Source organism: Leptonychotes weddellii, chromosome 10 (assembly GCF_054177405.1).
Source record: "Leptonychotes weddellii isolate Sample4059 chromosome 10, ASM5417740v2, whole genome shotgun sequence".
NCBI classification, from domain to species: domain Eukaryota; kingdom Metazoa; phylum Chordata; class Mammalia; order Carnivora; family Phocidae; genus Leptonychotes; species Leptonychotes weddellii.
The window spans coordinates 106,302,418-106,329,564 of NC_138378.1; the positions used below are offsets into that span (position 1 = coordinate 106,302,418).

At 38.7% G+C, this 27,147-nt stretch overlaps 1 protein-coding gene across 8 annotated transcripts in view; it reads left to right on the forward strand.

Annotated features, from left to right (window-relative positions):
• The window catches only part of ITSN2 (intersectin 2), a 139,531-nt gene that overhangs the window by 37,154 nt on the left and 75,230 nt on the right, over window positions 1-27,147 (forward strand). For 6 of the 8 annotated variants that reach the window (XM_081832149.1, XM_081832144.1, XM_081832147.1 and 3 more), the window contains 14 exons: window positions 666-729; window positions 2,177-2,340; window positions 3,689-3,895; window positions 4,047-4,146; window positions 5,188-5,327; window positions 10,246-10,309; window positions 11,072-11,209; window positions 11,644-11,729; window positions 12,435-12,697; window positions 13,550-13,699; window positions 16,539-16,679; window positions 17,889-17,976; window positions 21,735-21,874; window positions 22,828-22,908. In XM_081832149.1, coding sequence (XP_081688275.1) covers window positions 666-729; window positions 2,177-2,340; window positions 3,689-3,895; window positions 4,047-4,146; window positions 5,188-5,327; window positions 10,246-10,309; window positions 11,072-11,209; window positions 11,644-11,729; window positions 12,435-12,697; window positions 13,550-13,699; window positions 16,539-16,679; window positions 17,889-17,976; window positions 21,735-21,874; window positions 22,828-22,908 — 1,826 coding nt within the window. The remainder of the gene's footprint in view (window positions 1-665; window positions 730-2,176; window positions 2,341-3,688; window positions 3,896-4,046; window positions 4,147-5,187; window positions 5,328-10,245; window positions 10,310-11,071; window positions 11,210-11,643; window positions 11,730-12,434; window positions 12,698-13,549; window positions 13,700-16,538; window positions 16,680-17,888; window positions 17,977-21,734; window positions 21,875-22,827; window positions 22,909-27,147) is intronic. The other 2 variants (XM_081832145.1, XM_081832150.1) reach the window with 1 other exon arrangement.

The window sequence follows — 27,147 nt, forward strand, 5'->3', positions numbered from 1 at the left end:
ATAGGCTTCTCTGTCCCCTAAGTCCCACAAGGTGATGCAGAGAGCCCAAAAGAATGTTAAAAATGCAGCAGTTGTTATAGGACAGGAACGCTGAGCCTGAGGGAACCCACCATTTTTAGCAAGCAGGCTTGTTTTTTTAGCCCAGGGGGAGTATTACCTCATCATGCCTCAAGATTGCTCACTGCAAACCCAACCTGAGAAGGGACCCAGGTGGAGAGCAGTTAGGGTCTTGCATTCTTGTCACACACAGCAGGACATAGAGGATTGTGAGAGACCCACTGGGTGACTGTCTTTCCCAACACCTGGTATTTTTTTATTTAGAACTCTTCTGGGGAATAGTGTTTTAAATTATGAATTTTATTAAATGGAAATATTATCAAGTAATACCCCAGTTACTATGAAAAAACTAAGATGAATAATGTAATCTTTCATCATTGAGTAATACATATAACTTCATTTGTGGCTTTTTTGTTTTAAAACCTAAATCTTATTAATGTAATGTAAATAATTTTATAAGCATATTTCTGTTTAATTCTTTAGTGACTGCAATTAAAATGACAGTAAAGCAATAGCATTATTATTATTGTCCGTTATTATTATTCAGAGGCATTGGAGGAATTCCATTTACTAATGTGCTACTTGATTTTTGCTTTTATTACCTTCAGGTGATCAAGCACGTACCTTTTTCTTACAGTCAGGCCTGCCGGCTCCTGTTTTAGCTGAAATATGGTAAAGTGTTCTCTCTTGTAGATGAATTTAAATTTCTGATAGTCTGGTTTTATTTTGTTTTTGATGTAGTGTTAATATAAAGATGTTTTTACTCATTGTCTGCTGTTGTTAAGTATTTCTTCATCTTTTAGGAAAATATATTTTATTGAGTAAATGACTGAAAATAATTGGGGTTTTGTTCTGTTGGACAAATTGGTTTTTTTTTTAAAGATTTTATTTATTTATTTGAGAGAGAGAGAGAATGAGAGACAGAGAGCATGAGAGGGAGGAGGGTCAGAGGGAGAAGCAGACTCCCTGCCAAGCAGGGAGCCCGATGTGGGACTCGATCCCGGGACTCCAGGATCATGACCTGAGCCGAAGGCAGTCCCTTAACCAACTGAGACACCCAGGCGCCCCAGGACAAATTGTTTTTTAAAGATTTTGTTTGAGAGAGAACGAGCCCAAGTTAGGAGGGGAGGAGCAGAGGGAAAAGCAGACTCCCCACTGAGCATGGAGCCCAAACTGGGGCTTGATCCCAGAATCCTGGGATCATGACCTGAGCTGAAGACAGATGCTTAACCCACTGAGCCACCCAGGCACCCCTCTATTGGACAAATTTTTAATGTCCTTAGAATTTTTAGGGAAAGATGTATACATTGCCATTGAAAAACATTTCTTTATAATTTGGCAGACTCTCAAAATCTTCTCTCTGTTACTTTGTAGTTATTTCCTTTCTTTTCTGTCATCATCTATAAACCCAGAATTAGCCCTCCCTTTTCCTGCTCCCACCTTAAACAAAATTGTTCTTTATATTATCTAGAGTTTTTTTTTTTTAATTTTTTAAAAGATTTTATTTATTTGACAGAGAAAGTGGAGGGGGAGCACAAACAGGGGGAGTGGAAGAGGGAGAAGCAGGCTCCCCACTGAGCAGGGAGCCCCGAGCGGGGCTTGATTCCAGGACCCTAGAATCATGACCTGAGCCGAAGGCAGATGTCCAACTGACTGAGCCACGCAGGCACCCCTAGGGTTTTGTTTTTTTAATGCATTTACAATAAATATCAACCCTTACCCCATCTTTCTTTCCACTTGGAATATTCCCATGCCTGGTGGAGTACTGGACACATAGCAAGCTTTGAACAAATATTTGGGCAAATTAATAGATTAAATTTAGAATGATTATACTCTTGAATAATTTCTTTCTGTCCACACTGGTGGAATTCATCCCAGAGGTCTCATAGATTCTCTCTACATGGATTCTGTGTAGACTGGCAGTATTTCATTAGATGCTATCTTTGGTCAGTATTTCTTAATTTACAGGTTTTTGCTTTTTGGATTTTATTTGCTTAATTTTATATGTGTGGTTATTATGTGATGATCTGTGTGTGAATGCTATGTTGTTTCTATTTTATCATCCTTAAAAATAATGCTAACCCTACATACCAATCTACACACCTCATGATCCTTTTAGGGCTTTATCAGACCTGAACAAGGATGGGAAGATGGATCAGCAAGAGTTCTCCATAGCGATGAAACTCATCAAACTAAAGCTGCAGGGCCAACAGTTGCCCGTGGTCCTTCCTCCTATTATGAAACAACCTCCTATGTTCTCTCCATTAATTTCTGCTCGTTTTGGTATGTATTTATTAATTGAATTGGCTGCATTTGATAGTTAAACTTCATTCCTATACGTAATATTGGGATTTAGAAAAGGGTTTGTTAGCATAAAACAATAATCCTCAGACTCCAAGTTAATTTTCATGTCTGAGATAAGATGTTAAACTCGCTATCATAGCAGGGGTGTCCTTGTGTCCCAGTTTTCCAGGAACAGTTCTGATTTATGCCTGTTGTCCTGGCCTCAAGTCTGGTTAGTGTTCCCTTTCACAATTCCCAGTTGGATGATAAATTATATGACCCCCCCTAGTTAGAGCTGATCTTAAGTACTATTCTTAGTTTCCTCTCTACTCTGTATGAGTAACAGAAAAAATGTGAACAATTTTAAACTCACTTGAAATGGTTTAAGTTGGGAGGTAACTTAAAATTATTCCTAAGTAGAAATTTTTCTAATTTAAAGGTTAATTACCCAGCTAAATTTAGGGCTAAAAGTTGCAGACTTTGTGCTCGTTAATTTACATATTCATCAGAGAGAATCTGTTTTCTGTTCAATTTGATTAGCCAATTTCTTATTAAGTATATATAAGAAGCACTCATTGGAATGGAACATTCAGTTAGATATCTCTGTGAATCTGAAACATGTTCTTTCATTCCAGATGTTAGATCTTAAAATACTAAATTCTTTGACTATTGCAGTGAGCTCTAGAGATAAATACCAGATTGTGTGACCATCTTATATAGTGTACCTAGTAATCTGCAATTAGTAAGTGAATAAAAGTCATCATTTTATTCTTTTTAAAGAATTGTTCTTAAATCCATGGATGTGTTACTTAGAAGAAAAGTAAACTATGTGGCTTACTTCCTTCTTACAAATAGTGCATATGCATAAATGGGTCTTCTAACATATCTAGTAACTAGAATATCCTTTTTTGGGGGGTGGGGACATTGGGGGAATGTGTTTGTGTGTGTGTGTGTGTGTGTGTGTGTGTTGAGTAACTCAACAGCACTATACTTATCCTTACACAAAACCCCACATTTAATCAGGTAATACAGTCTCTCTTTAAGAGTACTAATATTTAATTGGAAAAGGATGCTCAGCTTTCGTCATGATGCTAGAAGAGAATCTTTAACTCCTTAGAAGGCATTCCCATAGTTCACACAGGTCAGAATGTTGATATATTAAAAGCAGTGGTGTACGTCCCTCACTGCTAAGTCAAAGCTGCTTTAGTGAACTTTTTAACTAGAGGACTTGTTTGCCCGTGGTGTGTGTATAAACATGGATCTGCTCAATGCACTGTCAATTTGATTTCTGGCATGTGTTTTATAGTCCATTGCTAGCACTGGCAAATGTGTTCTGTTTTGTCTCTAGGAATGGGAAGCATGCCCAATCTGTCCATGCCTCACTCATTGCCTCCGGTTGCACCTGTGGCAACCCCCCTATCCTCTGCGACTTCAGGGACCACCCTTCCTCCCTTAATGATGCCTGCTCCCCTAGTGCCTTCCGTTAGCACATCATCACTACCAAATGGAACTGCTGGCCTCATTCAGCCTTTATCCATTCCTTATTCTTCTTCAAGTAAGTACTTCCAAGCTAATGAGTAAGAAACTGTCAAAGAAAGAAACTGGTACATTTGTGTCCCAATAAATACAGATTTCCTTCATACTTTGTGATATTGTTTAGCGTGAACCTTTTTCTTCATTTCTTTCTTTCCTTTTCTCTTTTTTAGCATTGCCTCATACATCATCTTACAGTCTCATGATGGGAGGACTCGGCAGCGGTGCTGGTTTACAGAAAGCCCAGTCTCTGATTGATTTAGGATCTAGTAGGTATGAAGGCTTAAAACCTCCAACTTTTTATGCTTTCAATAAGGAGTATCTACAAATGACTTTTTTTTTGCAAGCTCTGAGCTTATCCAGGTTTTACTTTACAGTGGCCAAATGTAAAATGCTTAAGGTAAATTTACCCTTATAACTCACATAAAATAATTTTTTGTTTTTAGAATTAGTAAATGCTTGAAAAAACGTTTCACATAAACTAAAAATGTTCTGCTGTATTTCTAATTAGTCGAGTTTTTGCCCAAAATAATGTACTTTTTGTATATGTTTCTCAAAAAGTCTCATAATTGGGGTGCCTGGGTGGCTCAGCCGGTTAAGCGGCTGCCTTCGGCTCAGGTCATGATCCCGGGGTCCTGGGATCGAGCCCCGCATTGGGCTCGCTGCTCAGCGGGGAGCCTGCTTCTCCCTTTCCCTCTGCCTGCCTCTCTGCCTATTTGTTCTCTCTCTCTCTCTCTGTCAAATAAATAAATAAAATCTTAAAAAAAAAAAGTCTCATAATTATGGTATGTTATTAATTTTTTTCTTGAGCAAATTCTGCTGATTGAGTATCTTTTACATTTTAGAAAACACAAAAGCATCAGTGTTCATTCATCACTCCTCATATAAATCATGACACTCTTCGAAGCAGTGTACCAAGAGTGTTAGCTTTAAGCCAGAAGAAGAGTATTGGCATCCCAGCTGAGATTCTCATTGAATGTGTGACCTTGTTTTTCATAACATCATTGAGCCATAGTTTGGTGGAGACAGTAATACCTTTTAGGTTTGTCATGGGGATTAGAAAAAGTATTCATAAAGCCTCTGGCACAATGCAGGGCCTGGCACATAGTAGGTTCTTGGTATACAGTAGTTCTGTACTTCATGTGGTATCTGCTTTCCTAAGAATGAGGTGAAGTTAAATTTTTCAAATATCAAACACAAAAGCAACTAGTATTGTACTATAGAAGGTATGATTCTTAATGTCTCTGCCTTTTGAGGTTTAACTAGATGTATTTTAGTTAGTAACATAAAATTTTTAAATAAATTTTGTTATAGCTCAACTTCCTCGACTGCTTCACTATCAGGGAACTCGCCCAAGACTGGGAGCTCAGAGTGGGCAGTTCCTCAGCCTTCAAGATTAAAATATCGGCAAAAATTTAATAGTCTTGACAAAAGCATGAGTGGATACCTCTCAGGTAAGTGGCATTCAGTGCTTAAGAATGTGAGAAAGTTAAAGTTTTTTATATGAATTTCTAGTGAAGAACTTTTGAGTTTGTACTTTGTAGCTCATCTAAAATTTTAACGTCCAAAAAATTTAGCAGGCATTTGATAAACACAAATATTTTAAGTTGTGTGAGAGTTCAAAGATGGGTATAGCTTGATTGATTTCTTCAAAGTTCTTACAGTAAAGTTGAGCAAACAGGTAGACACCAAACTTTTTGGAAAAAAGACCTCTCCCTTGAGAAGATTAAGCCTCACCCTCCAGTACAGTGAAAGAAGAACCTCCTATGACAAGGACCAGTGTGTGGGACTTAGCCTCAGCTTTTTCCTTGCGGGTCCCCTTCCTCATTGGGTCTTTCTGTGCTTATCCTTACTAAAACCTCTGTGAGCATTGTCCACCCTTTAATGTTCCAACCCAGATGTGCCCATAAGACTTGACCTCAGGTCCCTATAGAACATTTGAGTCCACGCTAGAACATTATCCAAACTTTTCCAATTAAGGGTAGTGAAGGAGATATAAACCAGAGGGTAATAGGCAAGTAGAGTTCCCACCTTCTAACTTTCCCCCTTTCTCTTCCCTCAGCAACTAATTTACAGTTTAGACGGAGAAATAAAAGACGTGTTTTAAGATAATAGAGCTTTAAAGTGCTTAGGGAACATAGAATGGGAGATGCTAATACTAAAGAGATCAGATAAAACATCTTATAGGAAGGGAGCATTTCAGCTCCATCATGAAAGGAAGAGTTAGGGTTTAGACAGATAGAGATTGAAGGTGATAGCATTTGAGGGTGACAGAGAAGAAATCTTAAGAGCAAAAAGTACACGGTATGTTTGGAGAATTTGAAAAGTAGTCTGTAGAATAGGAGTATGGGGTCTCTTAATTTTGCAGTGGGGCAGGGGAGCAAGAAGGCCTTGGAATTGATTGGACAAGCAAAACTGCAATGTTCTCTTTAAATTTTCATAACTGTGATAAAAACTTAAAAAAAAAACAAAAAAACCCAAGGTAGGGGGTGATTGGGCCTTGGGCTGGACTGCTCCTTTCTGTACACTTAGCACTGCCTACTGTGCTTGCGTGTGAGGTCGTGTATGTCAAAGACACTAGAAACTAAAGGGTAAAAAAAGGGCAAAGGAATTATGCACACAAAATTCAGGACAGTAGTTCCCTTTCATGAAGGAGGCATGGAGATAAAGTCGTGGAACATTGCTTCAAAGCATTTAGTAATGATCTAGTGTTAAGTTTGGGTGGTAGGCTCAGGCATGTCTTTATATCATACTTCATAACCTAATATTTGCTATTTTATATGTATCAAATACTACATAATAACTACACTTTTCTTTAATTTTATCAAATTACTTGAAATAAGATATACTATATTTTTAAGTCATACTTTTTTTTTTTTTTTTAACATTTAACATCTCTGAAATTAGGGACATGTGTTACCATCAGTGGTGTCTTAGCACTGGGTCATGGTTTTGTTGGCAGTGCTTTTTTCTTTCTTAGTGTTACCTAAAATAATGATGTGTCTTATAATTGATGGCATCTTAGATTCTGTGAAATATGATATTCAGCACACTTAAGATTCATGAAAAGTCACAATTCCCGTTTTTTAAAAAAAATGAACTTTGGGCACTACATTTTGCATTAAAAAGTTTCTTTTTTCAAAATAAAAAGTGGACTAAAAAGACATGTACAAAAATGTTCATAGTAGCTTCATTCAAAACATCTGAGAAAGAAACAGCCTAAATGTCTATCAACAGGGGAATGAATAAACAAATTGTGGTGTGTTCCTGTAACATAACACTTCACAGCAAAAAGATGAATGAATTCCTGATACATACAACAACATGGATAATGTATTGAATGGAAGAATTCTGGCCCAAAGCGTCCACACTATTCAATACATTTATATGAAGCTGAGGAACCGGAAACCTGGTTGATGGTGATAGAAATCAGAATATTATAATTACTCTGTTGGGAAGGGACCATGCACAAACCTTCTGAGATGCTAAAAACATTCTGTATCTTGATAAGGATGTTGGTTGCATGTATACATACCTATGTAAAAATTCATCAAACAGTACACTTAAGATTAGTATACTTTATGTATGTACTAAAAACATACAGTATAAACAAAGGTGGAATATGAAGGTCTATGGAAAGTCAACTATGAAGAATTAGTCCCCTAATGTTACTTTATTTGTATATGTCACATTGTATGAAGGTCGTGTATTGAGTTGTTTGCAGAGAATGAGAGTATTTAAGGGAAAGATTTTTTTTTTGAAAAAAATAGCTGTTTCTTGTGTCTTGAAACTGAGCATGAGCCCCAGGTATATGAGGATGGGACTGGCCTAGACTTACATGTTATGCTTTGTTAAATGAGTGTAGCATTCGGTGGTCTAATTTTCTTCCTCTTCTTCTTCCCTTCCCTCTAAACTCTTGTAATTTATTTAGATTAATTCATTGACTTGTAGTTTCTGCATCACATCTTCTGGGCACTCTGTGATGCACTGGAATGCACAGAGCGGGGAAGATATGGTCCATATCTTTGAGGAGTCCACGGTATATAGGTCACAGAATCATAACATTTGATGAGTGGTTTAAAAGTGCTGTGATTGGGGTGCCTGATGGCTCAGTTGGTTAAGCATCTGACTTTTGATTTCAGCTCAGGTCATGATCTTGGGGTCATGAGATTGAGCCCCACATCAGGCTCCATGCTCAGCAGGGAGTCTGCTTGTCCCTGTCCCTCTGCTCCTCCCCCTGCTCACTTGCTCACTGTGTCAAATAAATACATAAAATATTTTTAAAAAATAAAAGTGCTGTGATTAATATAGATGAGAAAGTGACCAATGCTGAGGATATGAGAGAGTTTAATAGAACAGATGACATTTGAGCTGGATCTTACAGGATGAGTAGTCCACCAGGTAGAGAAGGAGGGACTAGCATTATAGGCACAGGAAATAGGATATCCAAAGGATTGGCAGACCAACAGTGTAGATGTTCAAGTGAGCTTTTCTTAGTAGAGTACTCTGCTGGCTCTCTATAGCCCTTTGTATTATTTATACCTTGCATATATTTAAGCCTTCCACCAGTAGGCTTTTAACCATTTACATTCCTTCCTTCCTTCCTTCCTCCTGTTTGCTCTGTTGCCTCATGCTAAGGGATCTACTTTCAGTTGTCTTTGACCAAGAGCTGAAACATTAGTTATAGACCTTTTTTTCAGATTTAAAATAATCTTCCATTTCCCCTTATTGGAAGAGTCCTCCTTTTTAACATAAAGACCTCCTCAAATCTCACTTATGTGAAATCTACTGAGGACTAATTATTTGGGAGATGGTATGAGCTATTTCCAGTGTACGTACTCTTTTCTGTGCAGAGTTGTTTGGGTGGTTCTCGACTCAGGCCAAACCCTAAGTAGGGCCTGACTCTTCCAATACTCATGGCTTAGTCGTCACCTGGGAGTGGGAGGTGCGACACCAGCTTTACTAACTAGGAGACCGTCCCTAGAGAAGCCGTGTCATTTTATCCATGGTCAGAAAGCCACACACTTGCCCACCAGGGGTGAATGCTCCTGTGAATGAGACAGGGACTTTCTGTTCTGAATGGATTCCTGGGATTTCTGTGTGACCATTATCCTGACATGAAAATGCAGGTCAGGAAGCCTATTATAGAAGCATATTTTTGATCACTGAGGGAGAGAAGAGAAGTTGGAACAGTTTATTACAGATCGTAAGCATCCAGTGAATGCTGTTATTACTCTCAAACCCTATCCCATAAGTCTCCACTGCACCTTAGAGAACTTTGGATTACAACTTTATTCATCACTTTAGCAAATATTTATTAAGCATTTATGTACCTGGCACTGGGTACAATATGTTAGTGAATAAGGCAGTCAAGGTTTTTGTCAGTAGGACCTAGTATGATAGTAGAAACAGACAATAAACAGGTAAACAGGAAGATAAATGTTTGTGATTGTGATATGAGCTATGAAGGAAACAAGCAGGAAGTATATTGGATCATAGGGTGGACAGAGAAGGCATTTCTGAGAAGGTGGCATTAAATTGGGACTTTTAGAGTGAGAAGGACCCACACATGCAGTCATGTTGAATTGTAGAACTTGATGTTGGATATGGGTGTACATGAGGGAAGGATCAAGGGTGACTTTCTGCTTTCTGGGTGATGCCACCAAGAGCGAGGGGAAAGCTAAAGGTAAATGGTTTTGGTGAAGGTTAGGAAGCGGGCTGTGAATGGGGATTTAGAGAGTCATTTTGTACGTATTTGGTTTGAGATGCCTGTGAAATACTTAGGCAGGTTTTTCAGTTAGATACAGAAGTCTAAACCTAGAGCAGAGGTTTGGGCTGGGGCTTACATTTGCAAGTTATCTAGGTGCTATTTAAAGTCACAGAAATGAATTGAACACACAAAGAGAACAGAGTGCCCAGGGCAGAGCCTTGGGGAATGCCAGCATTTACAGGTTGTTTGGAAGAGGGAGAGTAGAGACAGAGGAAAGAGAGAGATGAGAAAGTCTGAAGATGCTAAGAAAGCAGTACTTAGAGGTGCACAGGGAGCACGAGGAGGCCCAAGAGTTCAGCCTCTAGTACTTTCTGTGCCAGTGCTTCGTCCTTCGTGTTGGTCAGTGGTGTGAACTGTTATCTTCTGAAAGGACATGGGGGAACACTTGAGTTACTAATTCTTGATTTTAAATTCCTTGGGGCAAGAGCTGTGTTTTGATTACTACTGAATGCTCAGCACCTGGCACGTGGTAAAACCTTTTTGATGTTAGAAGTTCCCAGGATAGCAGCAGTATTATTTTATAGAATACAGTTATTTAGGTTTGCATGAATTTAAAGAAGCTAAGGAATTTTCTTTTTTTCTGGTTTTCCCCACTCAATCAGGTTTTCAAGCTAGAAATGCCCTTCTTCAGTCAAATCTTTCTCAAACGCAGCTAGCTACTATTTGGTGAGTTTGTCCATTAATTATGATTTTTAACTATACATTCTCTATTGTAAGAAAAATACTGTTTCTGTAAAAGTTTGTGACTCAAAGATGTTCCATAAAAGCAGCCATTTGAAGGCTAATGCAACCTTGAAAGCCAATAAAATTGTACAAATTGTTATTCTTGACAGTGTAGCATTTAATTATTTTGCAAGTAAAACTAGTTTGCCTTTTCATAACGGCATCTATGGAGAATTAGGGAATATCTCATTTTTAATTTAGAGCTAAATGTATTTGATAGGTGAATTATCCATGAAATAAGACAAGCCACCTTCTCAGAAGGAATGTTTCCCTTTCTGTTTCAAAGTTTCTCCCCTCTCCTGTGTGATAAGACAATGAAGGGTAAAAATAAGCTCACTTTTCCATATATATTTACATTTCACTAAAATATGTTAACCCAACTGTTTTCCTGTCATTATTCTTGTTTTGAAATTAAATATTAAACTCTTGGGGCGCCTGGGTGGCTCAGTTGGTTAAGCGACTGCCTTCGGCTCAGGTCATGATCCTGGAGTCCCCGGATCGAGTCCCGCATCGGGCTCCCTGCTCGGCGGGGAGTCTGCTTCTCCCTCTGCCCCTCCCCACTCTCATGTGCTCTCTCTCATTCTCTCTCTCTCTCAAATAAATAAATAAAATCTTTAAAAAACAAACAAAAATATTAAACTCTTGAAAATATTTTACTCTAAGTAGACTTTGTTTATAAGCTGTGAATGTTCACATTTGCTTTAGGACCCTGGCTGACATTGATGGTGATGGACAGCTGAAAGCTGAAGAGTTCATCCTTGCGATGCACCTCACCGACATGGCCAAAGCCGGCCAGCCGTTGCCACTGACGTTGCCTCCTGAGCTTGTCCCTCCGTCTTTCAGGTGGGCGCCTCTTGAGGTGAAGAGGCATGGTTTTGACTCCTGGGCAGACGTGATTATTACATTGCGATCTCCTGAGGCCTCTGCTCTAGTTTAGTGGGAAGTTAAACATCAACACTGCCATTCAATTTTGGTATTTAATGAGTTACACCAGGAAGGAGTGGAAATGGGTGTGTTTCCACCATATTATAGATAAGGAAACTGACAGCTACAGAGATTAAGAACACACTTGCTCATGGATAGCAGTCAGCTAAACTGTGATGCGAATCCAGATCTCTCTGGCTAGACAGTCCATATCCTGCTGTACATTGTAACTCTAGACCATATTGCATTCTAAATATTAAATGGCTCTAGTCATTGGTAGTATAACTGTATATACAGTCTAGAAATTCTCAGACTGCGTGATGCTAAATTCGTTTGTTGTCTGCTTTTCTTAGAGGCGGAAAGCAAATTGATTCTATTAATGGAACTCTGCCTTCATATCAGAAAATTCAAGAAGAGGAACCTCAGAAAAAGTTACCAGGTAACATTGAGTGTCTAAGCTGAATATTTACAGTGGGTTCTCTTAAATTTTACCTTGAGATGTAAACGAGTATTTAGAATCATTACATTCTTAATATTTTATATAAGAGAAAACTATTTGATGAATGGGTTGGATTTTGACATCAATAAAATGAAGATAGTAAAAAATGAGAAGTGTATTTAGGAAGAAGAGGCAGTGTATGTATTTGGCAAGAGTCTGTGTATTAGACATCCTAGTTAAAATGTTTCTCCCACTTTGGGAAAAATCACTGGAGCAAGCTTTGTGTTGAAATCTTTAGCTGTAAAGAAAAGTTTAAATATTGGTTGAAAAAGTATATATGTAGATGTTTTAAAGCATTAAAAAGTTAGTGAACTATATCAAATAAAACAAGTATATAGCCATATAGCTTTGTTTGTCCTTGAAGAAAATGCTGAGAAAAAAGTTGGAAAGTATTTTTGTTGGCAGGAACAGTAAAATTATTTCTCTCTCTCAGATGGATTCAAACTTAGAAATTTGTTTTCCAAAAATGAATACTCTTAGACAAAAGTAAATACTTTACTATTTACATTTGAGTTGAAACTATCCTTAGGGGAAGTATCCACAGAGTAACAGCACTCAAATGATCAGGAGGCATGAGAGTGTTGAAACTGGTGTCCACGTTGTTGGGCTCTTCATGCGAGAGTGCTTACAATATGCTTTATTTAGTTACTTTCGAGGACAAGCGGAAGGCCAACTACGAGCGAGGGAACGTGGAACTGGAGAAGCGACGCCAAGCGCTGATGGAGCAGCAGCAGAGGGAGGCAGAACGTAAAGCTCAGAAAGAAAAGGAAGAGTGGGAGCGCAAACAGAGAGAATTACAGGAGCAAGAATGGAAGAAACAACTTGAATTAGAAAAACGCTTGGAGAAGCAGAGGGAATTGGAGAGACAGCGGGAGGAAGAAAGGAGAAAAGAGATAGAAAGACGAGAGGTTATTTTTAAGTTATTTTTTTCCTCAGAAAATGATTATATTTAATAAGTGGCTTCATTCCATTTGATTTAAAAATGGGTATTTTTGTTGTGCCTCTTTCTCTGCATCATTCATTCTTACCTATACTCTCCAACTCTGAGCCTTCCTTCCCTTGTGAAGGGTTTTCAGGGCCAGTAACTGGGAGAAAAGGCCTGTCTGCAGGTGATAAGTCATTCAGAGGAGGACTGATTGCAAAGCTGAGTTGAGTGAGGAGCTGAGGTTAGTGAGCCAGAGGAAGAAGTCTATCCAGGCAGGGCATGAACAAAAGTAAGCTTAGGATCCAGAGTAAGAGGCCACAGAATTGGAGAAGCAGAAAGCTGAGACTGGGGAGTCAAAGGTCTGGAGGGGAAGCGCGAGGGTGGGCTTACACAGGTCCTTGGGATAAATGCTGTTGTGTGGTGTCCCTACGAGGACTGGCTTTGTTTTAAGGGGCTTGGGATGGAGCACAGAAATCATAATGACGCTGAAGTAATGTCAGGAGAAGGATTTTTCTTCCTTGATACCAGAATAAAGGTGTGATTATTCCTGGTAACACTTACATTTCTGAAATTGTCTTTTTGTTTAAGAAAAAAGTAACTACAAACAAGAAGATAGTCCCATGAAGCAATCAAAAAGTCTGATGGGTGATACTGCTTTTGTGGAAGTCTGTAGGTTAGGCCTACTGATAAAACTGGGTTTGCCCAGTTTCCTAACGTAGGCACTGAAGCCCACTAAGTGCTAAACGCTGCCTCACCTTTATCTTTGTCATCCCATCAGTTTTTGAATGATGCAAAATTGTTAATTTAAAAATTTAGTATAATTCATTATTTTCAGGCAGCAAAACAGGAACTGGAAAGACAACGTCGTTTGGAATGGGAGAGGATTCGTCGACAGGAGCTTCTCAATCAAAGGAATAGAGAACAGGAAGAAATTGTCAGGTTAAACTCTAAAAAGAAGAGTCTTCATCTCGAGTTGGAAGCATTGGTATGGCTGAAGTTTAAGTGAAATTTTCTGAATGATGCTAGAGTTACCTGTTGAAAAATGTCATTTTTTTTAAAATTTTTTCTTAAGATTTTATTTACTTATTAGAGTGCGCACGAGAGAGAGAGAGAGAGAGCAGAGCACAAGTGGGGGGGGGGGAGGAGGGAGTGGCAGAGGGAGAGGGAGAAGCAGACTCCCTGCAGAGCAGGGAGCCCGACAACACGGGGCTCAATCCCAGGACCCTGGGATCATGACCTGAGCTGAATGCAGACACTTAACCGACTGAACCGCCCCTGTCATTGTTTTTTAAACCTACCTCATGAATACATGATGTTTCCATGTGATTAAATAGTCATGTTTTCATGTATGCTTAACAGTCTGGACAATATAGTTTACCAAACAATGACTTAGAATGCTGAGAATTACGTTTCGGTCTCAGTTCAGAAGCTGACAAACTACGTATTCCTGGGCAAGACATTTCCCTTCTCTCTGTTTTGCTTTGCCCGTCTGTAAAATAAAGAGTTGTGCTAGTTCGGTAATTTTTCTTTTTTTTTAGTTTAGTAATTTTCTATTTTGAAATTGGTGTTTAGAAGATTGTCCGCAGAGGGGTGACCAGCAGTGGGAGGGGGGATGCCAAGGCAGCAGGGCAGTGCTCCCTTCTCCCCAGCACTTCCCATGACTCATGACAGACAAGCTCCACAGTTACCTGCTTTGCTTTTCTTGGAGTTTATCTAGATTTGCTTGGAAAAAAGGGTTCTGCTAAAAGAAAAAATGATTTGAAACTCCTGATCTAAGTGGTCTCTTAGGATTCCTTCCAGTTCTGCAGGATAATGGTTCTTAGCTAATATTGGCCAGTATGCTTACCAGTTTTTACACATCAGATGTCAGAGAGTCAAGTTGTTTAAAAGGCTTTGTTGCAAATGCAAGGCGAGAAGATAGAAAGGGTGTAGGGAAGGCATACTATTCTACTAAAGCCCTAGATTCCATAAGCCTGACCTGATAGTATAATAGGATTTTGCAAAAATACATGTGTAGCCATGTTGTAGAGCCAGGCTTAGATCTTCTTTAATTAGAGTCTAACATTTTATTTGGTTGATGACAGTGAAATTAAAATTTTTAAAAATCACAACATTTGTAGTCATAGGTACTATTTTATGCCTTCAAATGGACAGGAAAGCATATCACAATGTATTCATGCCATAGTACAACAAAGCAGGCCTAAAAATCTTTAGCTTCTTTGTGTAGCTACTTGGATTTCTGTCTGACTATATTTTTCCTTAAAATTGATCAATTGATTCATCGCTTTTCCCCCAAGAACCTGGATTGCATACCAAGCAGTAGCACAGATTAATGTGCTGAGTCTGGAATGTCCAGAGTCTATACATGCTGAAGATAGTAATGCTATCTTACTATCACTAGGGTGGACACTAGTAGGGTGGACACAGCATATTCCTTTTAGCATGTGTTTCTCAAATACAAAACATACTTTTCAGTAAAAAAATTATCGGTGATTTTTAAGCTTCATTTCTCCTCCTCACCTTGCTGTATTAGTTGGCTAGGGCTGCCATAACAAAATACCACAGACTGGGTGGCTTAAACAGCAGAAATTAATTTTCTCACAGTTCTGGAGTCTGGAGTCCAAGATCAAGATGTCAGCAGGTTTGGTTACTTCTGAGGCCTCTCTCCTTGGCTTGCAGATGGCTGCCTTCTAGCTCTTTCCTTACATGGCCCCTCCTCTGCCTGTGCATCTCTGGTGTCTGTTTTGTGTCCAGATTTTCTCGTGTCATAAGTCAGGTTATATTAGGGCCCATCCATATCACCTTATTTAACCTTATGATCTCTTTAAAGACCCTATCTCCAAATACAGTCACATTCTGAGGTCCTGGGGATTAGGACTGCAACATATAAATTTTGGGAGGATACACTTCAGCCCATAACACCTCACCCTTCTCCTTAGCCTCCATTAAGAATCTTTGCTGGTTTGTTTTGGGTTTTTTTTCCCCTACTTCTCAGAAGAAGAGGAAAGGAATATTTGGTGTAGGAGAAGGGAATTGTGGCCAAAAAGGCCCTCCTGGACCCTGTTTAATTACAGGAAGTTAGATGACAACGTGGAGGGTAGAAATAGAAGCTTAGAGAAGGTAATGCTGAAAGTCACATGTAGATGTTTATTTCTCCTCATTATTCTTTGAGACTGTCTCTATTTTAATATTATATATTAATGCCTAACTGCTGAATTCAGAAAAAATTCAGTGTGCTATGTATGTGCTTGCTCATATAAACATCTGGGCTCTTATGCTCTGAGAATGGTACATTTCCTGCTAATAATAACTCTGTCTGGAGTTAACAGATACAACCTTAGAACACATTCCACTTCGTTTTATTTGTTTATTTATTTTTAGGTAGGCCCCATGCCTAATGTGGGCCTCGAACTCACGACCCCCAGATTAAGAGTCACATGCTGTACAGACTGAGCCAGCCAGGTGCCCCCCACTTAGTTTTAGATATTTATCTAGACTTAGTATAAATGATAAATGACATTTAAAAGTTTAAATAAGAATATGATTCCCCTGGGGCACCTGGCTGGCTCAGTCGTTAAGCGTCTGCCTTCGGCTCAGGTCATGATCCCAGGGTCCTGGGACCAAGCTCTACATTGGGCTCCCTGCTCCGTGGGAAGCCTGCTTCTCCCTCTCCCACTCCCCCTGCTTGCGTTCCCTCTCTCGCTGCCTCTCTCTCTGTCAAATAAATAAAATCTTTAAAAAAAGAAAAAGAATATGATTCTCCTGATAGGAGCTTTTCCCATTAGCATTTTATGTTACCATATATTTTTATGCTCTTCCTATAGAATGGCAAACATCAGCAGATCTCAGGCAGACTTCAAGATGTCCGACTCCGAAAACAAACTCAAAAGACTGAGCTGGAAGTTCTAGATAAGCAGTGTGACCTGGAAATTATGGAAATCAAGCAACTCCAACAAGAACTTCAGGTTAGTCCTTTGCTGCTGAATCGTCCATAAATGTGAGCAGTTGTTCATAATTCTTCCTAATAGAATAGTTTTTGTTTTGGGGTGATGAACCCCTCTGGGTCTCTGATGGACTTCCTACCTAGAAGGATGTAAATATACACCATCTTGTATATTGTATCAGGAAGCTCCAATGCCCCCTAAAGCTCTACTAGACATCTGGTTAAATTCTGCTTAATATTTGTACGTAAATGGATGTTTATCACTTCGACTTTTAAGTCTTTAATAAATGTATAGATATACCTATATATTAAACTAAGTTTATTGCTACTACTCTTAGGAAATTTTGACTTAACGTTATTCTTTCACAGTTGTGGTGAGAGTGTTGAATGTGTATGTCCCTCAGGGACTTAGTAATCTTCCTTACCTGTGCAGTAGGGTCTAGCTCAGTTATCGTGGTTTGCAGAATAAGAACTCTGGGAGGATTCTGCATCTTTGGCGTTCTCTTACTAAATTTCTGTTTCTGTATGGACTAGCAATTAATTAACAAAGTCTTCTTACTCTGTCACAGCTGGTACAGACAGAGGCCAAATAACATTTCCTGTCTGATTTAAACGTGCTTCCCTAGTTACTCCTGAGGTTTTAGTTTCTCTTTGATATTTATTCTGCTTACAAATGACCATTTAGCTGATAGCAAAGGCACCTCTCACCTTGTGCCTGTGGACATCTATCAGTACACTGAAAACTGTAAGACTTCTAGATACAGGGGCGCCTGGGTGGCTCAGTTGGTTGGGCGACTGCCTTCGGCTCAGGTCATGATCCTGGAGTCCCTGGATCGAGTCCCGCATCGGGCTCCCTGCTCGGCGGGGAGTCTGCTTCTCCCTCTGACCCTCCCCCTTCTCATGTGCTCTCTCTCATTCTCTCTCAAATAAATAAATAAAATCTTTAAAAAAAAAAAAAAAAGACTTCTAGATACATCCCATTGATAAGGACTTTCTTCACCACCTTTTCTCCAGCCAGTCATTCATAAATGGATTTATGTTTAAATATTTGTATTTTAAATCACACATAATTCCATCCTAATTTATTCATAAATTGTAAGCAGTTTACAGCTACGTATTATTCCTATACTAAGTTTTAAGAGTGATTAAATCATGTATTTAAGTTTTCAAAAAATTCTCAGACAACATGACAGAATTTTAATTTTTTTTTAACTTTTTTTTTTTAAATAAGGATTATCAGAATAAGCTTATCTATTTGGTACCTGAGAAGCAATTATTAAATGAAAGAATTAAGAACATGCAGCTCGGTAACACACCTGGTAAGTCTCTAATGTTTGTTTTACCTGTTTTATTCTTCTCCGAATGACCGTACCAGTCATACTCTGTTACTTGTTCAAATAGCATTATTCTGTTATACATAGCATTTCTTGTCTGTAGTTTAAAATTTCAGAATAATGTGAAAAAATCACAGATGTTATGTGCATTTTGGCAAATCCTACACTAATGATAAAGAACTGTTCAGGAGATTTTACCATGGGACCAAGCCTGTGAGATTCTGGGTGATAGTGTACAGCAGTGTTAGACCTAAGCAGAATGGAATGCCCTTCCCAGACCTTTCATATTACCTAACTGATTCATATAAAGACTTTTACCTGCTTGGCCCTCTGACACCTTTGGAACAAAATAGTCCAAGGTAATTTGTGGATTGTAACATTTTTCTTGATCCAAGTCCCAGCCAGGATACTGAAAAAAATCTCTATGTTGGATAGCATGCCAGTAACAACATAACAGAAGAAAGGTTTACTTAAAGAAAAGTAAATCTGCAAATACTGTGTTAGAACTAACTGAAGTATCCTAAATGTCTCTCTTTGAGTATCTGTCAGTCTTTCCATTCCAGGGCTCTTTATTATACTTCTGGCTCTTTAGGAAGTCCAGTAAACAACATCCCTCATCTTTGCCCAAGTTCTGAACAAATAGCGAAATAAGGCCAAGAAGCAAGACATATGAGACCAAAATATTGCCTCATTTTTGGTAAAGCTGATATTGGACAGCCTGGCTTACCTGTGAGTGGGACAGCCACTCCTGTAACAACCGGGTGTCCGACAAAGTAGAACAGGTTTCCTGTGGGCAGTTCAGTCTCAAGAAACAAGGGATTGGAAGGGTCTAGGCTGTGTATGCCCAAGTCCTTATCCTGAGCTCACCAATTACTGAAGGGGTGGAAAGAAGCTGAGAATGGTGTCCTAGTGAAGGGCCCGGTACGTGGAAGAAACACCAGGAATAGAGAATTTTACTTTTGTGAACTGTTCCTGCTGCGTCTATAACCTTCCACTGAAATGGTCTGCCCATGTCTCTTCTCAGACCGTCTTCCTTGCACAGAATTGTTTTCTTGGCTGTTCAAAGTGTATCAACCCCCACCTCACCCCTCCCCAGGCGTTCCAGAGGCAGGATGAGCCAGCCCTCCTGACCTGTGCAGTCGCAGAAAGCATAGCATCACCCTCGTTGTTTTAGTATTTGGATTGTGAATGGAATGTAGAATACTGGGGACCTGGTAGAGCTAGTCTTTCTTATAGAATGTGATCCAAGTCACCCGTTATTACAGTTATTGGTTCAAAATAGGAAGCTTTTGTTTGCAGTTTGCAAAGTACCCTGTATCCCTTAGATTCCTCTCTGTATCTCTGTTGCCACTGAAGATTACCAACCATGTGCCAAGCACCATCCTAGGTAGTTTTCATGCACTGTGTCCTTTAATCTTTACAACAGCCCAGTGAAGTAGGTATTGTTATTCCCATTGTGCAGCTCAGCAAAACTGAGGCTCAGAGAGATTAAGTAGTTGCCCAAGGTGGTGCAATAGTCATTCTCAAATTCTTGTCTGAGTCCAAAGCCCACCGTGCCACCACATTGCCTCTCTTAATTTTCAGTTACCTAACATGGTGTTCATAGATGTGATCTATTCACATTCAGTATTGAAACATCCATTATTCATGATGCTCATTTTGAATGTAAATTAACTGATTTTTTCCACATTGCTTGTCTCCCAACTGAACTAGACTCTGAACTACTGGAGGCTAGGACCCATGCCTTGTCCTTCTTTTTCCCCTGCTGTTGAACATAGTACAGTGCCTTGCACATAGCAGATATGTAATTTCTTGAGAAAATATTTGTTGAAATACTGGAAAACCACTAGAGAATTATGAGAGAATTTAGCAAGATGTCTGGATAAAAAGTGAGCATGTAAAAATCAGTAACTTTTATTATATATCAAAAGTACTTAATTAGAAAATATCATGAACAAAGGTCTCATTTACATTAGTATTCTCATTATGAATAAAGAAATATGTAGCTATAAAATTTTACTGATAGATACTAAAGATTCCTGGATAAGGAGGTATATGTTATGTTCCTGAAGGATCTAGCTCAGTGCTGTAAAGATGTCATTCTCTACCACTTCGTCCCATACACTCAGTTCTTCCATTCAGGTTTCTTTAAATGAAACCTGGCAAGATAATTCACAGATTCACCCAGAAGAGAAAACGTGCAAGATTAGGCAAGACTTGAAAAAGAGTAACATTGGTCGGGGGAAGACACTAGCTCTGCCAGGTATCAAAACATGTTAGGACCCCTGAAACAAATAATACATTATATGTTAATTAATAGAATTTAAATTTTAAAAAATAAAAAAAAAAAGTTAGGAAAGCTCTAGTCCCTAAAGCAGTATATTATTGATCAGAAAGACAACATAGAACAATGGAATTGAATAGAGGGTCTAGAAACAGGTCTGTATATATATGACAATTTAGGATATGATAAAGTTGGCATTTAACACCAGTGGGGAAAGGATGGGCTTTCAGTAATCACTGTCACTTCAATAAGTAATCTGGGGGACAGTTGACTCTGAAAGGGAGGTGGGGAACAGAAATAAATTCTAGGTAAACTAAGAGGATAAACATAAAAAATGCCTCTAGAAAAAACGTTACAAAAACAAAGGAAAACATTTTTATAATCTCAGTGTCGGGAACGTTTCTTCAAATAATCCCTAGAGCTATGAAGGAAAATATTTACAGATTTGATGATACAAAAGTAAACATTTTCATGAGGCAAGACATCATAAACAGTACAGCATTGGAAATACATACAGTACGGGGCGCCTGGGTGGCTCAGTTGGTTAAGCGACTGCCTTCGGCTCAGGTCATGATCCTGGAGTCCCTGGATCGAGTCCCGCATCAGGCTCCCTGCTCGGCAGGGAGTCTGCTTCTCCCTCTGACCCTCCTCCCTCTCATGCTCTCTGTCTCTCATTCTCTCTGTCTCAAATAAATAAAAATTAAAAAAAAAAAAATCTTAAAAAAAAAAAAATACATACAGTACAACAAGAATTTAGAGTTGCTGCAAATCAGAAATGAAGACAACCCAACAGGAAGAAAAAAGGCAGTGGATGGGGTGAGGCAATCCAGAAGGGGGGCAGATTAGCCTATAAATAGGTGTTGATTTGAATTCAGTTGTTATCAAGGAAATACAAATTAAAATAACAATAAGGTTTCATTTTTTTGCCAATTAGAGAAAATGAAAAAAGGTTGATAATATCCAGTGTTGATGAGGATATCAGAAACAGGTACTTTGATGAGGATATCAGAAACAGGTACTTTGGTGTCATTTGATATTAGTTTACCTTTTTGGAAGGACAGTTTGGCAGTTTCTGTCAAAATTTAAAGTGTTCAAATCCTTTTACATGGCAGTTCTTTCACCTCCTAGCCACATAAAATACTTTCACATGTGCTTATAATACATGTACAAGGATATTTATTGCAACATTTTTATATAAATAGTAGAAAATTAGAAACAACCTAATGGCAATCCAAAAGGGAATAGTTACGTAAATTATGAAATAGCCATCATGTAGACCACCATTGGAGCAATTTTAAATTTATGTCTTTTTTTTTTCCAGTGTTACTGAAATGTAGTTGGCATACATCACTGTGTAAGTTTAAGTTTGACTTAGATATATTGTGAGAGTAAAAGTCAATTACCAGTAGTGACAGAAGAATTTCTACCAACTATAAACTATCTGATGTTTGTATTTCAGATTTAGGGATTGGTTTGCTTCATAAAAAATCATTGGAAAAGGAAGAATTATGCCAAAGACTTAAAGAACAATTAGATGCTCTTGAAAAAGAAACTGCATCTAAGCTCTCCGAAATGGATTCATTTAACAATCAACTAAAGGTACTTATCTTCTGTTATATTCATTTTTAGTTAGCTGCCTTCTTCCTCGTTTTGATTTTGTGGATTGAGTAACTAAAGCTCTTATTGTTATATGTAGTATATTTGGGTAATTTATCTTATAATTGAGCTATACCAGGATTACAAGATTGCTTTTAATGTTCTCTATCGATATTATAAACATTGTTATGTAACAAAACCAATCATTTACCATGGTTTCCAGTTCTTGACTGTTTTTATTGGCGTCCGTACATTTTAAGAATAAGTGCCTTTGTCAGTATAGAAAATTGATCTCAGCCAACATGACCTTAGGCAATATTCTAAGATGGTAGATACGGAAAATTATTTAAAATAGTTCTAATGGTAGAGGCTTTTATAATATACTAAATTCTTTTGTTTCTTTGTTATAATGTAATTAACCTTTGTGAAGTAATGCAATAATCAGTGAAATCCAAAGCATAATCTGGCACTCTGAACTTTGCATGAAAAGTAAGTTCATGATTCATTACTTGCTGCAGTGGCAGAGCAGATGCTCAAAACCTCTACTGTATGTCTGTCATTTTGTGTAGTATTAGTTGTATACCGAAGCCATACCTGCGAAAGAAGGGTTAAAAGGTAAAAACCAGCCTGATGGCACATCATTCCAATTTGGGAATAGTCACAGCTATCTATCTCTTCATGTGACTTTTGCTGACTTAGAATAATATTACACCAACTACAGAGTGAACATTTTAAAGAAAAGAGACCATGGTGGCTTCAGTTATGGAGGGGAAATTTTAGGTGAATAATGTTAATAATACATTTTATACAAGCATATAGCCTGTAGAAGAAATGTTAAAGAAAACCAAATAATTTGTCTTTGATGGACAGATAAGCCAGCCAAGTTATCTTCCCTACATAATTTTTTAAAAATCTGTACATAGTTTAATTGGCTTTTTATCTGCCTTATCTTACAGTGTGGGAATATGGATGACTCTGTTCTGCAGTGCCTTTTGTCTCTGCTAAGCTGTCTCAACAACCTCTTCCTCTTACTTAAGGTTATTTTCTAATATCTAGCTCCTTTTCTTTGAGTTACTTTACTGTTTTCTTAAAAACCAGACTATTCTTTGCATTTATCTGAGTATCTTTGTTTGAAACAACATACACAATGTGGACCTTTTTTCTTTCTGTTTGCTTGAATAGCCTTCTGCTGTCTAACTGCCTGTTTGAGTCTAATGCCGGAAATTGGTAGGGTTGCCCGGAGTAACCTGTCTCATGAGGAACTCAAGACACTTAGAAATAACTACCTATTTCCCTTATAACATCCCTGTGTGTTGGGTTAACTGCTGGGATGGTTACTGATTCAATTTAAAAGCAAGCTAAGGGAATGTGAGATTAAATCATTTACCCGTATCACTGAAAATTATTGTTTAAAATAAAACTTACTCCTCCTGAAATGTAGGGAAGGTTATGTCATGTATATACCAGGCTGCTTCCTAATACTGCTGTAAGGAAAAATCTTAGAGAGCCAATAATGCAGGGGCAGCTTTACTTATGTCTCGTTACCAGGCCTCATGTTTAGACATGCTTGCACTTTAAATAAAAAATGTTTAAATCGTATGCATAAATAAATAGCTCACTTTGTCATTTGTAGCACACAGAGTATTTCAAATACTCAATGAATTTCTGTTTGAATACAGTTTAAAGAAAGGTGCTTTGTATTTAGCTCTTGCTGACCCTAGATTTTGACTGTGCATTCTACAGCAGTAGGGCAGTTGCATGTATATATATGTGTATGTCTTCACCCACAGTGAAGACAAGAACGTGATAAGTAGAACTCATTTGTTATTTAAGCAAAGGTAGCACAAGTTGGAAAGATGGTGTCAGCCTTTCCTTTATGGTTGTAGCATGAGTGGCCGGATTATCTGGTCTAAGAACTTGTGCTATAGGTTGCACAGAAATTTCACCCTACATTTCTTTATCTACAGAATGAGGTTTGATGATTTTTGGGCTGTACTCACTCACAAAGTCTGATTATTTCAGTTAGCATTTGATTCTCCACAGGCCAGCAGATTATTCTTGTCTCTTGTTTTACTTTCTTCCTTCTGCTTCCTGCCTTCCAGCCTTTCACTGCTTGTTGATACTTTCATCAGAGACAATTTAGGATTAAAACTAAGAGGGGATGAGAGTGGTCAGGAGACTGCTGTCACAGAAAGCAAGAAAAGAGGCCTCCTATAGTTATCACTGCAAAGCACTGCAAGCAGTCAGTTAACACAGTGCTGAAAAATACCCATGGAATTGTCAGTGAGACCTTTGAAGACCATTCTGAAAGTGCCATTTTAGTTAAGTGAGCAGAAGCTGAACTGCAGCAGATCAGGAATGAATGGGAGTTAAGGAAGGGCTGAGTGACTGTGAACAAACAGCTCCAGGAGGAGAGTGCAAAGAAAGCATGAGGTCAAAGGAAAACAGGTTTTTTTTTGGGAGGGGGGGTGTTTAAGAAAGACTTGAAAGACAAAGGATACAAAGTTTCAGTTATGCAAGATGGATAAGTTCTGGGATGTGATGTACATGTAGCATGGTGACTCTAGTTAGCAGTATGGTGTTGTATGCTTGAGATTTGCTAAGATAGAGAAAACTAACTATGTGAGGTAGATACGTGAATTGATGCAGTTATGGTGATCATTTCCCATGTACTAATATCAAAACATCAAGTTGTATACCTTAAACATATACAATTTTTATTTGTCAATTTTATCTCAAGAAAGCTGGGGAGAAAATAATCAGGACCACCCTTGGAAGTGGTATCAGCTTTCTGTGAGGCATATGCTTACGTGGGGAAGAGATAGTTTCAGTTAGGACAGAGGAATGGAAATGGAGAGAATAGAGCTGGTGAGGTAACTGACTGTGTCTGTCTGAATGGTGATTGCCTGGCCAAGCCGAATATCTCGTGGCTGAATTCTCAGCACCTGTAAGGAGTACATGGAACATTAGTGGGTGGCAATAAATACTTGTGGAGTGAATGAATGGTTTTGAATGTTCTCAAAAAATACACAGCATTTTAGGGTTGATATATAGAGTTTATGAAAAAAAAAAGTAGACAGGAATTAGAAACAGCAGAGAACCATGTATCCCACATTCTAGAAACACTTGTGACTCCATGTATTTTTTTCTCTTAAGTAAAGGCTATTTTTTAAATGCCAAAAAAAAGGGATGTCTGGGTGGCTCGGGCGGTTAAGCGTCTGCCTTCGGCTCAGGTCACCATCCGAGGGTCCTGGGGTGGAGCCCCGAGTTGGGCTCCCTGCTTAGCGGGGAGCCTGCTTCTCCCTTTCCTGCTCCCCCTACTTGTGCTCTCTCGCACTCTCGCTCTCTCTCAAATAAATAAATAAATAAAATCTTTAAAACACACACACACAAACTTGAAGGAGACAGAAGGGAGAGGGAGGAAGGAAGTGAGAGCTTGAGGTTGAATATATAAGGTGGTGGTAATTGATAGAGTCCAAGGGAACCAGATTGAGATATAATCCAGAGCATAGATTTAAGGATTAGATAAAAAGACTTTGAGTGTAACATATGGGGAAAAGATGAGTGTGAATGCGGCTAAATTTGCTTGTAGAGAGTAGGAAGCTGACAGCTTAAAGACTTAAAATCAGAAGCAAGTTGGACCATTGCAAGGAATCTTCCTGGGTAGTTGAGGACATGGAGTAAGTCCAACCAGACTAGAAGCTGGGTGCAGATGCTGGAAGTTTTATTGATTTTTGAGATGGGAAGATGAGGGAGTTCCAATCTGGTGGTTTAATGAGGCAAGATTATTAGCTGGTAGTGAGAAAAATGGATGCAAGATTAGGGAGTTTTGGGAACTCCCAAATTAGGGAAGATTAGGTAGTTCTGTTTCAGGAGAGAGAAGTAGGTGTGAAATAGAAATCTCAGTGGGGGTAGGGAGTGTATGCTTAGTAGAGGAAAACAGTAGGTGTGCTGAGCAATGTTGAATGCCTGTGTGAAGTTGGAGGTCATGAATATAAATTGAAAGCAGCATGCCTAATTGTATGATTTTTCCCCACCAAAGTTCAGCTTCTTAGATAAAAGCACAAAGAAGGGTGAAGTAGGTTCATAGGTTCATACAGGTTTGAGGTTTTAGTAGACATGACAACAAGGGAGGGACAGGGAGTTGCAGATCTTGACACAATAATTACGGTAAAGATGAACTCTGAAATATGGACTGGACATGAAGGGGTGTGAGGAGAGGAAAGGGTGCTAATGAAAAAGGAAAAAGTGATGGGGTCATTGGGTGTACCAGGTACAAGAAGAGCTCCAAGGATAAGAACTTACGTTTAAAGAACGGGATATTTAATCAGTGGTAGTTCTGTTTCTAATGATGACAAGATTCAAGGTGTAATAATGCAAATCGTGAGTTAAATGGAGTAAAAAGGAGAATTGAGGTTTTGATCAAATCCATGTGGATGTCAAAACCTTGGAGAGTAGTGAAGATTAATTAATGAGGATTAGACCAGTTGATCAAGAGATGACAATAAAGAGGAAGAGGACGGGGGTGTTGCAAGATGGTATGAGCCTCAGAAAAGCATGACTTCGTAAGAGGGAAGAGAGATAATGGTCTGGAAATGGCAGTGAAGAGCAAGGAAAATAACTTTAGTTATCCCCTCACCCTGATGTAAATGGAATAGTGGTAATAAACTGAGAGAGAAATAGAGGAAAAGCAGTGTCCTAAGGGATCAGCCAAAAGGACAAAGAGCTAAGGGAATTTTCATTCAGAAAAGCTATGTAGTTATGTGAGGAGCTTCGTGAACACAAATAGAAAGTTCCCGGACAGTGGAAGGATTTGAGGAGAGGAAGCATGGGAGATTGGGTCAGATCAAGAATAAACAGCATTTTAGAGATGAGAATTTGGGTGGTAAAGGATGACAAGGAAGGCTAGGTGGGTTGACAGGTGAGAGAGAAAATTGGCCTCATTGGTCTTGGAGGAAGACAGGCTATGAGTTCTAATCTGTGGTCTTTGAGACTGTAGAGCATCTGGAGTGATCACTCCTTTAGCCTACTTGTGGTGGAATGGGATTATAATATTTAAAATTATTTGTCTGAAGAAATTATGTTCTACTGGACCCTGTAATATTCATGTACTGGATCAAGGGTAATTTTTATTCTTTTGCTCAAGTCACACTAGGACACATAGCAAAGCCTGTGGGTTCAAAGATGAGACATTTGACAGGCCCTATTCCATTAAGGAGACTGACGCACTGTCGTATCTTTAGCAGTGAGTTAGTGAGAAAGCATTGGCCTCAGAA